Raw genomic sequence first — 13,944 nt, forward strand, 5'->3', positions numbered from 1 at the left:
TCTGCCTTTTATAAATCTTATTAGACAAAATTGGAGAACTCTGGGTATGATTTGGAATTGGAGGCATCACTTTGTAACTATTTCAAAGTAACCATAGCGACTGCTTTTCTCAGGTAATTGAATGAATTGAAAAGGAAATTACAGCCATTTGTGTGCACTCAGCTGTCAGATTCAGGGAGTGCACTTAGGAAGTTGACACATCTCGGCAATTGCTACAACGGCGTGAAATTTACCTAAATATGAGCAAAAAATAATTGCCTGCTGCACTCAACTCTCCCTATCTGAGCAAAACATCATGCACAACTGAATATTGCTATGTGAAGTCACCTACTTTTTTCTGGTTTAATAACCACGGTAATAAGGCACAAGCCAAATCCCAGACACTACCTGGAGGCAGTATGATATTATTGATATGCCATGTTTAGGAATAGCTGAAATATACGAATACACTATAAGGTTAGGAAATGTGTCTTCTGTAAGTATTAAACATCAAAGGAAACATGTTTTTGTACACAATGGTAATTGTGTAATTTTAGTCGGTTTGTGGAAGCTTCTCGTATACTTTAATAAGATTGTGAAACTGATGCTAAATTGGCAGCTAATTCATTGCAACCAGCACAATCTACATTCAAAAGATATATCTCTGAAAAGTGTACTAACCAGGCATAGCCTAAAGTGCTAGTTTTCAGTGTAAAGGTTTTAACCAACCAGAGAGTTGAATTTTCAACAAAGTTTCAGCAAGAAAGTACCTTTGGAGGATGTAATGAGAGTGACAGAGAAGCACACTCATAAACTCTCACACACCTGTACAATCTCGAGCATTTCCGCCTTGCTTATGTATCCATTGCCATCCAGATCGTACATACTGAAGGCCCACTTTAGCTTCTGATCCAAACGGCCGCGCGACGTGACGCTCAGGGCAATGATAAACTCTCTGAAATCTATTGTTCCGTCTCCATTGGCGTCGAAGGTTCTGAAGACGTGCTCCGCAAACTTCGATGCGTCTCCGTAGGGGAAAAAGTTGCCGTAGATCTTCTTAAATTCTTCCATGCTGAGCGCACCGCTGGGACAGTCCCGCAGGAAGCCTTTGTACCACTCCTGGATCTCATGCTCAGTGAAGTCTGTGTTTTCCAGCAGGTCCTGTATCACCTCAGGACGGAGTTTGCTGTTCTGCTTTCCCATGTTGATGGTCTGGTTTCAACTAGAGATGAAGGAGAAAAAGAGAGAGACATTGTTATTTAAATGTCTCACAGTAAGTTACTAAGTAAGTAATATTATCTGCACACAGTTTTTTTTATTTTGAAGGCCTACACTACAAGTGCCATGAAGCCAGAGATCTCAGCTACTCAAACATTTGTCGCCTATTTTTTTTTTTTTTTTAAAGATTACTGATCTGACTTTCTATCCACATTCATTTTATAGCTCAACAATTTTCTTATGAGTGTCTATTTCTATTTCTCCTTTTCTTTGAGACAAATATAACATTCTCAGTTTTAGTCTCATGAGCTCTGCAATAAACATACACAGCAAGCATAAAACAACAACATAACATCGGCCTAACCCTGTTGGGACGAACCCCTTGTTGTAATTGTGCTAGTATGTATGCAAAGCACACATATCTGCCACATATCTAAAATTTCTCTTCCTTTTCCCATCTGTCAACTGAACTTTCCACTGGTAGACCGCAGCAATGCTTTCACCTGCTGCAGTGTGTGTGAGTATGTGTGTGTGCAGCTGCACCAAATCATTTCCTGATGCAAATCACTTATAAAAACCCTTGTGTATGCAGTCCTACACACATATGATCTCGAGAGCACATATTAGCGTAATTCTATGAAATCAGTGCTTTTTCCTGGTTCATTTTAATACAGCAAGGAGAAGCTGGAAAAAATCCTCTTGATATTTTTGTAGCTGTTTTCAGAACATTGTCTATATTAACAATGCATTAAGTAATCACAATAAAGGTAATTTTTTGTGTATGTATAATATTTATGTGAAGGCATGTACAATGACTCTTTATTCTCATCCATGTCCACTGAGATTAGAGTGGATGGAGAGTGATTGGGGACAAAAAATAACACTGGTGAGATTATGAGATGGAGAAACTGAAACTCCTCTTGTAAACAGGAAGCAGTCCATCAGTTTGCCTTTCACTGCTCCTCACGTAGCGCATGTGACTATATATAGTGTGTTTATTTATCTTTTATTTAACAAAATTATATGGAAAAAAGTGAGAGAAAAATAATTAAAAATACACTGAACAAGCATAACATTATGACCTAATATTGTGTTGGTCCCCTTTTGCTGCCAAAACAGCCCTGACCATCGAGGCATGGACTCCACTAGACCTCTGAAGGTGTGCTGTGATATCTGGTACCAAGATGTTAGCAGCAGATCCTTTAAGTCCTGTAAGTTGTGAGGTGGGGCCTCCGCATGGATCGGACTTGTTTGTTCAGAACATCCCACAGATGCTCGATTGTATTGAGTTCTGAGGAATTTGGAGGCCAATTCAACACCTCAAACTCATTGTTGTGCTCCTCAAACCATTCCTGAACCATTTTTTCTTTGTGGCAGGGCGCATTATCCTGCTGAAAGAAACCACAGCCACCAGGGAATACCGTTTCCATGAAAGGGTGTATGGTCTGCAACAATGCTTAGGTAAGTGGTACGTGTCAAAGTAACATCCACATGCATGGCAGGACCTAAGGTTTCCCAGCAGAACATTGCCCAAAACATCACACTGCCTCCACCGGCTTGCCTTCTTCCCATAGTGCATCCTGGTGCCATGTGTTTCCCAGGTCCCAAGCGACGCACACATACCCGGCCATCCACGTGATGGAAAAGAGAACATGATTTATCAGGCCACCTTCTTTTATTGCTCGTTGGTCCAGTTCTGATGCTCACGTCGTGACGTGCCCACTGTTGGCGCTTTAGGCGGTGGACAGGGGTCAGTATGGGCACCCTGACTGGTCTGCGGCTATGCAGCCCCATACGCAACAAACTGTGATGCACTATGCATTTTGACACCTTTCTATCAGAACCAGCATTACAACTTATTAGCCTTCGCTCCCCACATGCATCAATGAGCCTTGGCCGCCCATGACCCTGTCATCAGTTCACCTCTGTTCCTTCCTTGGACCACTTTTGATAGATACTGACCACTGCAGACCGTGAACATCCCACAAGAGCTGCAGTTTTGGAGATGCTTTGACCCAGTCGTCTAGCCATCACAATTTGGTCCTTGTCAAATTCGCTCAAACACGCTTCTAACTCATCAACTTTGAGGACAAAATGTTAACTTGCTGCCTAATATATCCCACCCACTACCAGGTGCCGTAATGAAGAGATAATCAGTGTTATTCACTTCACCTGTCTTCACTTAACTAATATATATATATATATATATATAAAATCTTTGAACTTTAGTTTACATTTATCTGTCCTGCATATGCATGTGGGAAGCTGCCAGTCATAAATGCTAAAAGATATTAATCATACCAGTCAGAAAGTTTCCTTTTCAGTTTTGGTCATTTCTGTGAAAAAAATATGACATTAGCATGATATTCATTTTGATTGGCCCCTTTTTAAAGGGTTAGTTCACCCAAAAATGAAAATTCTGTCATTAATTACTCACCCTCATGTCGTTCGACACCCGTAAGACCTCCGTTCATATTCGGAACACAAATGAAGATATTTTTGTTGAAAGCTGATGGCTGAGAAAGGCTTCAGATTGGCCTCCATTGGCATTCAGTACATTAACACTCCCAAGACCCATAAAAGGCACTTAAAACATTGTTACAAAGTCCATCTCACCACAGTGGCTCTACAATAATTTTACGATGCGACGACAATAGTTTTTGTGCGCAAAAAAAAATCAAAATAACACCTTTATCCAGCTTGTTATTGTCTTCCGTGTGTGCCTCCACGACGCATGCGCGAGAATATGACGCAGATCCGGCGCTCGGACATATGACCCAGAAGCGATTTGTTTACAAGCAGAGGAAGACGCGCGTGTCTAAGCTGTTGAATTCTACATTGATCGTGCTTTAGGTCTCAGCGTAGTTCTCAAAATGGGGCTTAAGTGTGTATTTCATGGATTCCCGAACGCCGGCGCTACGTCATATTCTCGCGCATGCGTCGTGGAGGCACACACGGAAGACAAGAACAAGCTGGATAAAGGTGTTATTTTGATTTTTTTTTCCGCACAAAAACTATTGTCGTCGCATTTTAAATTTTTGTAGAGCCACTGTGGTGAGATGGACTTTGTAACAACGTTTTAAGTGCCTTTTATGGGTCTTGGGAGTGTTAATGTACTGAATGCCAATGGAGGCCTATCTGAAGCCTTTCTCAGCCATCAGCTTTCAACAAAAATATCTTCATTTGTGTTCCGAATATGAACGGAGGTGTCGGACGACATGAGGGTGAGTAATTAAGGACAGAATTTTCATTTTTGGGTGAACTAACCCTTTAAACACTTATGGTCAAATATGTGGTGTTTTTGTGAATTAATGAATGATTTTATTCAGCAGAGAAGCACTATTGATCCTGAATCCTGAATAAAAAAATATAGCACAGTTTCCACAAAAATATTAAGCAGCACAACTGTTTTCGACACTGATAATAGTAATAAATCACCAAATCAAAATATTAGAATGATTTCTGAAGCATCATGTGACACTGAAGAATAGAGTAATGACGCTAAAAATTCAGCTTTGACATTAGAGTAATAAATTACATTTTAAAATGTATTAAAATAGAAAATAGTTAATGGTAATAATATTTCACAGTATCACTGTTTTTACAGCATTTTCAATGCTGCCTTAGTGAGGATAAGAGACTCAAAAACGTCCCAAAATCTTACTGACCCCTCATTTTTGAATTATGTCGCCATGGAAACCAAGAAGAAAATTGTATTTCTCAGATAGTGACGTTTTTATTTCATTGACAATTTGAAATATCAACTTTGACTTTGATATTTCTGTGTTCACCATCTAAATGATATTGTCTGCTTTGCTTACACATGGCTGCACCATTAGAACATTTATGAACATCTATATCTGTTCTCTGATCAATTTCTGTATTCCCCCATGATCTTCAAAGGCCTGACCAAACCGAACGCTCCATCCTCACCTCTCGCTACAAACCAGAGCCTTCAATTACCCACACATACTACCTCCATCCATCCAGTCTGAGCACAAAAAGTACAACAGACCCATTTGTCCACAGCAGACTTTCATGCCGCTTCTGTGGATGGAGCACATGGATAAAAGCATTGTGATCAATCAGAGTTTAATTGCTTAATGGATATGTATTGCGTTCCACCCGTTGTCATGGTAACAGACAGTCCAATCTTACTGTTAGTGAAGCACAAAATACGGTTGCATTTGAAGTGCCTTTGGATAAATCAAACAATGGAATGTTTCTTTTGGAAAAATGGAAGAACATAAATACACTAGATTTTCTGAAGTAATAAATGTATTACTCTACAAGACAAAAATACTGAATATTTATAGGATAGATAGATAGATAGATAGATAGATAGATAGATAGATAGATAGATAGATAGATAGATAGATAGATAGATAGATAGATAGATAGATAGATAGATAGATAGATAGATAGATAGATAGATAGATAGATAGATAGATAGATAGATAGATAGATTAAAGTTCAATGCTAACGTTTGTTGTTAGGGGTTTGCTCCCGTCACTCTGAGACATGTCTGTTATTGTCTAGTATCTCTCGACCTTTTCGATCATTAATGACATCACTTCTGATCCCTCCTCAGGACAAGCCATGTTCTTGAGAACCCGAGCTTATGGCTCGCGGGATCCCTGATGTTCTTGGACTTTATTTCCAGGGCCAACAGCTCAAAGATCTCTGTCTTCAATTAACCCTAAGACTCTTAGAGCCTACTATAGCACTTCGGTGACGCCACGCTTACGTAACGCAGGCCCACAGACAGCTTGGCCGTGTGGTGCTACAGGTGGACACAAGGCACTGATGTCCCTTCAATCAGCCAAGGACAGGTGACTATGGCGAACACATCACATCCACCAAACAATATATATATGGATACTATAGTATACTACTATATATATATATATATATATATATATATATATATATATATATATATATATATATATATATATATATATATATATATATATATATATATATATATATATATATATATATATATATATATATATATATATATATATATATATACACTAAAAAAAATGTAGGTCTCCAATTGAAAATGTTCTAGTGACCGATCACATCTAAATTTTTCAGTTGGCCAAATTGAAATTCTGTGAATTGATGAAATTTAATTCACAGAAATTCAATTTGGCCAACTAAAACATTTTGAAAAATACATTAAAACTAAAGTAGAAATATAAAAAAACGAATAAAAATTACAAAAACACAAAGACTAAAAACAAACAGAATTTAAAATGAATTCAAAATATTAATAAATACTATACAAGTGTATTAATAATACTAAACTAACAGTGTTTGCCAATGGGATAAAAACGTATTTCATGCACTGTAAAAAAAACATTCAACAAAGTCATTTCAACTTAAATTACATTAAACTGACTTAAAAAATTAGTTGAATCTTGTATGACTTATTAAAAAGTTGAAAATTGTTTACATTATTTTGATGAGTTAAAGCAATGTTAAAACATATGTTGTCATAACTTATTGATAATGGGTTTAATAGTGTGTATACACCTTGAAACATAGTATACTAGTTTTAAATAAATACTTTTAAAAATATTTAGATATTTACTGGACAAGACAATGGTGTAAGACACATTTTATTTATTATAATACATAAATAAATATGAATAAATGCATAAAAAGCATAAATGCTCAAAGCTCACCATTTAGTTCAACTATTTTGAATAGTTAAAACAGAGAACACGCAGAACATTCAGCCTGACTTCAAACCTAATGATTTGTGACACATGTGACTTGTGTTGACAGCCTTACAAAAGCATAAGCCATCAAAGTGATAGAAAAGAACATTCTCTTATGAGTGGGCATTAAATAGAACAAGACACAGGAAGGTGTGTTGTTTGATAGAAAATATGATATATCCCCTCCACCCCTCAAAACCGCAGAGGCCCGAAAGTATGACTGTGGAAAATGTCAGCTCCGCATTCATCTTTGTGAGGGGGCTACGAAATGAACTCACTAAATGCTCTCATAGTTTCCTTGTTCTTTCCCATGCTCACCAAAATACATTACTGCGTTAACTGTTCAAGAAAGTACAGCATTTCTGTTTATGAGTTATCATACATCTAGTCACATTAGTCAACGTGGAAATTTCCTTCACATATATCAGCAGTCATCTACAGTGCTGCATTTACATGGCTAGCTTCAGTGTATGCTAAAATTTAAAATCAATATGAAAATGTATCTGGATCAATTATTAACGTTTAGTCACGGATCTCATTCTCACATATAGCTAATAATTGTATGCCAAACCCTTTCAAGGGTTGGTTTCTGCGGCTCACTGCTGGTAACTGTTTACCTCAATCTGCAATTCACATCTGTCCCACCAAATTCATGCCACATCAGTTTCAATTTGTCTCATTAATAACCATTTGTTTCCACGTTTTAGGATGTACAGTATAGATCACAGATTTCAAAATGTGAACATAAGATTAAGTATGGAAGTAATTCACAAAATAATTAATAATAAATAAAATGAATTTTAAAACAGCCTTTACGTATCAATATATTTAGCAGTTTTGCTTTTGATCTTGTTTTAAGGTTGTTTATGCATTTTTACTGGAACACATGACAAAATACTGATGCTAATTCAATATATAAAGGTTTGCTGAATACATACTCTCTCTCTGTCCTCATAATAGTTCAAATGCATTATTTTTTATGGAAGATTCACTGTGGGCCTCTATGAAGTTTGTAAAATAATGCTGTCACACTGACGGGTCGGAAATTAGTGAGGGGCTGAGGTAAAAATGGCACTAAAATTAATAAAAATATGTTTTTATAGTTAAGATATGGTTATTTATGCATATTATATAGTAAAGCAATATTACACAAGCAAGAATGCGTTTTTTTTTAAATATCAGCATGCTTGCAAATGTGATTTCATACAACAGTTCATTAAATGTTACTATTAAGTTAGAGACACAATATTGTATGTTTTTTTCTATTTCGCCAACGAAAATATTTTAAAACAAATCGGCATCTCTGAGCAACACAAAGGTGTTTCATTCCTGAATGAACCCATATTTTTGAATGAATCGGTTGAGTGAACGATTCAATGACACATTCGTAATAACAGTCACAGTGATTTGCTGTCACTTTCAATCATTTTTTTGTTTCTGTATTCAAAACTGTATATTTAAATCATTAACATTACAACATTTACGCAACTGTAACAACCCTATAGTGTCTTCGTTGAACAAATCTAAGATTTTGACATAAGACATGACACATTAACTGTATAAGGCTGGAGAACAATTGGCTTTTTAAAATAAAAAAGGCAAGGAAATCAGTTTAACTGTGCATTATAAGAATTCCGATTAAATTTAGCAAGATCTGGCTAGATATATTATTAAGTGAAGCAGTCAATAAGTACTAATAGTGGGTCTCTGGAGATATTAAATGTGAAATCCACTAGCAGGAGTCTTTGTATTGACTGCACAGAACACACAATTCATCAAACATGTTCCTTTAACTTCACATAGTTTAATTTTCTTCAGCTAACTAGCTAACAAATCTGCTTCAAAATCTCTCTCTCTCTTTCTCTCCTTGTACCTGCAGGATTAACTCAAGGTTCTGTTAGGCTAATCTGAAGCAGTAGGATATAAATATAGACTCATGTATGTTATGTAAGGACCACTAAATAACTTATACCAGGACTTGGTGATAAAGAAAACACAGCAGGTGTACATACTGTAATGCGTAAAACACAACAATGTGCTTTTCTGAGTCAAATGTGGAGTCTTCATTAATCTGCAACCTCAAGATTGCCCCATAGTTAATATGAAATCAAATATGCAATATAAAATGAATCCTTCACAATGAAATGCGTAAAACGTCCTAAAAAAAGCTTGGATTCTGCATGGATGTGGAAAGTCTGTGACTGTAATATGAGGATTTAAAGGGTTGAAAAAAGTGACCTTCTCTCTCAGGCGTGACCTCTGCTGTGATCTTTGACTTCGCAGATTGGATCTTTGACTTCACCATAAAATAAGAGTGTGGCATTTGGTATACATTGGAGTAATGGTTGCCTATAAAAGTATAAGCAGTTGAAAGCTAGCGTATAATGACCTTCTAAATGTCTCTGAGAAAAATTCAGTGAATGTACTTGAAAGTAGTTATAAATATCACACACCATCAGCTGCCTTTTTTTTTTTAACCAGTGCCGAGGTCGTTAAAGTTCCATATTTCCTGTCAGAAGAAACAGCAAATTTATATTAATACCCAGACTTTTGACGTAGAACATTTTTGTCTAGTTCAAATGTAAACGTTCAGCCATCAATCTAAAAGCATTAACTTCTTGTAAACTATCCTTGCTTGACCTCGACACAATCCTCCATCCATCTGTGAGAACGCCACCGAACCCCATCACGAGAGATGCTCGACTACTCCAGCACATGCTCTTAACATAAATATTTGTAAAGCTTCTATTTTTGGAAAAAAAAATTCATACCATTTGCAGTTTTAAATCACGGTCAATTACAGCAGTTGAGACGGGACACTTCAACAAACTGGAAATGCTTTAACATTACAGCCTCGATGCTCACACATTGAATGTAGTGGAACTCAAGCGTGAAATCACTAACACCACGGCTCATTATAATGTGCCATTGCTGTTCTCAGCTGCTGTCACTGTGAATGTACATACTTGAGCTTACATTACAATAATAACTAAACCCTCAGCCTCATTAAAAATACATACATTCCTCACGAGTCAATCTAAACACTGCACATTCACATTGCACATGGGCATCAGTACACTCAAAGGGTCTCAAAAGCTCTTGGAGATGTCAAATGAAAAGCTCTCAGGATCTAATGAAGCATTTTATAAGTGAGATACAAGATATCACATATGCTTTACTATTATTATACTGAAGCAAAAACCCAGAGAAAATTGACTTTTTAGCCACCAGGTGTATATTTACACTGTAAACACTGTATTTACACTGACATTAATGGACATAGTCATAATGGACATGGACATAAGATAGCGTTGAACCAAACACACCCTACATATGGACTCTACAACCACTCTATATGATTAATATGCTAGAGATGAAAGGTATATTTTCCACGTTTGCCTTCAAAGCATATAATTCAACTTTCTGATCATCAGAGTTACACTAGAGTTACACCTAAAAAATGGTTCCTTCGGTTCATTTAATGGTTCTTTGAGGAACCCAGAATGGTTCAATCACTGTGAAATCTCTATTTGTAACCTTTACTTTTAAGAATGTACTATTTGATATGCCATGTCAACCACCCACAGACTGTCTGAATTGAATAGATCTGTGTAGCGTATTTCATCATACATATTGTTCCCAAGCAGCCTTACAAAAAAAAGTGCCCTACAAGCCAAATACAGCCAACGGTGAGAGTGGCAAGGAAGACCTTTCACCTTCTCTGACCTACCTTGACGTAAATGATGCGATTTCAGTTTCACCTGTTGGACCTTGTGATGTCGCCAGCTTTCTTTCCTCCTTTCTTCCCTTTCTATACCATCTCTATGTCAGCAGCTCTTCACAGGAAGCTCTTTAAAAAGACACCACTCCCCTCTCCCTTTCTAAATTTCCTTCATCTCTTTCTTTTTCTCCCTCCCTCTCTCTCTCTCTCGACTCTCTGGGGCTTTACTAAACTCTCCCACAAAGCCGTATGTCTCTGTTTCCACATCCCTACAGACGTCACATTTTTCTAAGCGCCCACTTGCGTCTTTTTAGACAGTATGTGCGCTTTCTGAACAGCCTGTCAGAAAAAACACATCACCGTGTAATCTACATGCATGCCTCAACAATGCAAAAGGAAAAAAGACCGTCTCAACAACTTCCTGCAACCTGAGATGTTTTGTCAAGCATTCTAAAAACACGTTTGTCCTTTAACCAGAGTTCCCAGTGATGCTTCACAACTGACTTTATCTGATTCCTCTATTTTTCAATGTACTTGTCATCAACCTCTCAATAATGAGAATCAAGTCATTTGGAGCAAAGGCTTATTTCCTCTTTCACAGGAATCCATGTGACCTTTAAATCAAAAGGTGAATTGTTATAACTGCAGTGTGACTTATATGTGCATTAAAATGTTTGCTCAGACATAGTCTGACTTTTTAAATGACAATTTATGGGCTTGTACTTATTAAATGGGCTACTTGAACATTTAAAATTCATAACCACATGCTTATGTGAAGTGAACTCCTGCAAAAAGCTGAAGGGTTATTCAAAATTGTGAAGAACTTGGTGACCAGTTAGACTTTCCTTTACATGTATACATTTATAAATTCTCTAATTCTGATCTTCAAATAACTTTAGTATCTTCATGGCACTTCAAAGTAGCTTAGATGTAGCCTCCCCTGAAAGCATGCAGTGTTCCCTCTTCTAAGCCTTATGTTCCAAGATTTATCCAAAGCCAAATGATCTGAAATCCATTGAGGTCGTTCGCCTTCCAGCACGCTGTCGGTTCCAGGTTTCTCAGTGGATGAAGGAAGAATTGGAATATTCAAAGATACTGGTGACCTTCATTCTCCAGACAGAGATGCCTTCATCCTATGAGTTCAAATTGTTGCATCCTGTTCACTTTCAAACAACAGTTTGCTTCCAATCATCCTCACGGGATCCTGAAAAATCTCAGCTGTCGCTTTTCAATTTCATGTTCTCGTCCTCTTGTCTGACAGTGCATGCACAGAGACTTCACCTGCAAGTAAAACAGCACAAAAAAAAGACAGAACTCACCTCAGGTGGTTGTTCTGTTGCTGTGCCGTGAGACTTTAGATGGCCATAACCCGGGGACCTCTGCAGGGAAGAGGCGTTGAGTGGCCTCAGTGGTGATATGCAGCCACAGGTATCAGAAACAAGCTTTGATGCAACCAGCAGCTCCAACGAAAAACTCCACAAGACTCACCCGCAGCTTAGTTCAGAGCACCAAACTGCCTCCCACAGTGACGTCAAAGCTGCTGGTCACATGACCTGCCTGAAAAGCCTATGAGAGCCACCGTTGCCCTGGCAACAGGAACTCAGCATTGACTCTTGCTCCTTGTCACTTCTTGATTATTTCTTAATGCCAGAAAATATACAGTAAGTTTATATGCAACTAAAAAAGTAAATTTATTCTCAAAGTAGTTAGTCCCTATAATAAGAGGCAAGTTAATTTAGACCTGTTTTCATGTTTCAATGTGTCTATTTCATTTTAACATTTAGTGGTGATACATTTCCAAATCATAGAAAAATCGTTTGTAGACTTTCTTGTCCACAAGGACACATATTTCGGATATTGCCATCTTTGTGGGGACATTTTGTCCCCATAATGTAGGGTTTACCAGTACACACACGTCTGGTTCGCTATCTTTGCTTGTTTCCTCATGGGGATTTAAATTTATGGGGACACGAGTCCCCATGAATCAGTGTGCATTCATGTTGAAGTCCCCACCGGAATAGAAAAACATGTACACAAACACACACACAGTATGATTTCTAAGCTGTTTTCCTCATGGGGACCAAAAAATATCCCCACGAGGACAAGGTTTTCGGATATTGCCGTCTTTGTGGGGACAATTTGCTCCTATAATGTAGGGTTTACTTGGACACACACACTCAAGTCTGGTTCGCTATCTTCGCGGGGACTCTCCATAGGCGTAATGGTTTTTATACTGTACAAACTGTATATTCTATCCCCATCCCTAAACCTACCCATCACACAAAACTTTCTGCATTTTTACATAAAAAAAAAAAAAAAACGAATTCTGTATGATTTATAAGATTGTTTCCCCATGGGGACCACAATTTAGGTCCCCACGTGAGTCCCCATGAGTTTGTGTGCATTCAGACTAAAGTCACCAATGGGATAGAATAACATGAACACACACACACAGACACAAGTTTTCATGTTGAGGCCTTATCAAAGACAATGATTTTTATAGTGTTCAGACTGTATATTCTATCCCCATCCCTAAACCTACCCATCACACAAAACTTTCTGCATTTTCAAAAACCCTCACTTAGTATGCTTTAAATGCTGTTTTCCTCATGGGGACCAAAAAGCTCCCCACAAGGATTTTGGATATTGCCATCTTTTTGAGGATATTTTGTCCCCATAATGTAGGGTTTACCAGGCCCCCCACACATGGTGTATGGGGACTCTCCATAATTATAGAGCTTTCTCATCACTTGTTGCAATTATGATGTTTTTTTGTGGTTTTTTTTCTTCATGAAAAACTTTACTCTTGCTCTGCAAGGACTTCATTGTCATGATCACATTGTGATGCACAGGACAGGTGGAGAGCGTTAGTGTTAAGAGCAGACGTCCCTCACATTGGAGCCCATGCTTTACTTAAGCAGATTAAAGGGAAGTCAAAGCCTTCTCTCATTAGCCTTAACGAACAAACACTTTTTAAGGCTACATGCTGAGTCAGTCATCTGCAGGGCTGCTACCTGCACAGGCACTCAAATAACACCCAGAATGCATTTTAACAAAACATGGGTGCACATGCAAAATACAGGCAATGACATCTCACGTAGACATCCACATTTTTTGCATGTGCAATCCATGAAACATAATATGTCATAATACTTTTATAACCAATGCTGCTGATCTTTTTGGTTACATTTTATTTTAAGGTGTTCGTGGTACAGAGTGATTATACATTTAAGTACTGAGTAGTAATAATTAATTACATGTACTTACTATAGGGTTAGGCTTCGGTTCAGGGTC

General features: G+C 37.6%; 1 protein-coding gene across 2 annotated transcripts in view; it reads right to left on the minus strand.

The window, feature by feature from the left end:
* Positions 1-12,160, minus strand: part of ncaldb (neurocalcin delta b) — an 18,418-nt gene extending 6,258 nt beyond the window's left edge. Inside the window, exons 1-2 of one of the 2 annotated variants that reach the window (XM_079829765.1) lie at positions 11,970-12,160; positions 805-1,201 (exon numbers count right to left, since the gene is read on the minus strand). In XM_079829765.1, coding sequence (XP_079685891.1) covers positions 805-1,182 — 378 coding nt within the window. In that variant the 5' untranslated portion in view covers positions 1,183-1,201; positions 11,970-12,160. Of the gene's footprint in view, positions 1-804; positions 1,202-10,659; positions 10,869-11,969 lie in introns of those variants that run through there. The other variant, XM_079829766.1, reaches the window with a different exon arrangement.
* Between the last annotated feature and the right edge of the window lie 1,784 nt (positions 12,161-13,944).

The sequence above is a fragment of the Gobio gobio genome (genome assembly GCF_949357685.1).
Source record: "Gobio gobio genome assembly, chromosome: 11".
In the NCBI taxonomy this organism is placed as follows: domain Eukaryota; kingdom Metazoa; phylum Chordata; class Actinopteri; order Cypriniformes; family Gobionidae; genus Gobio; species Gobio gobio.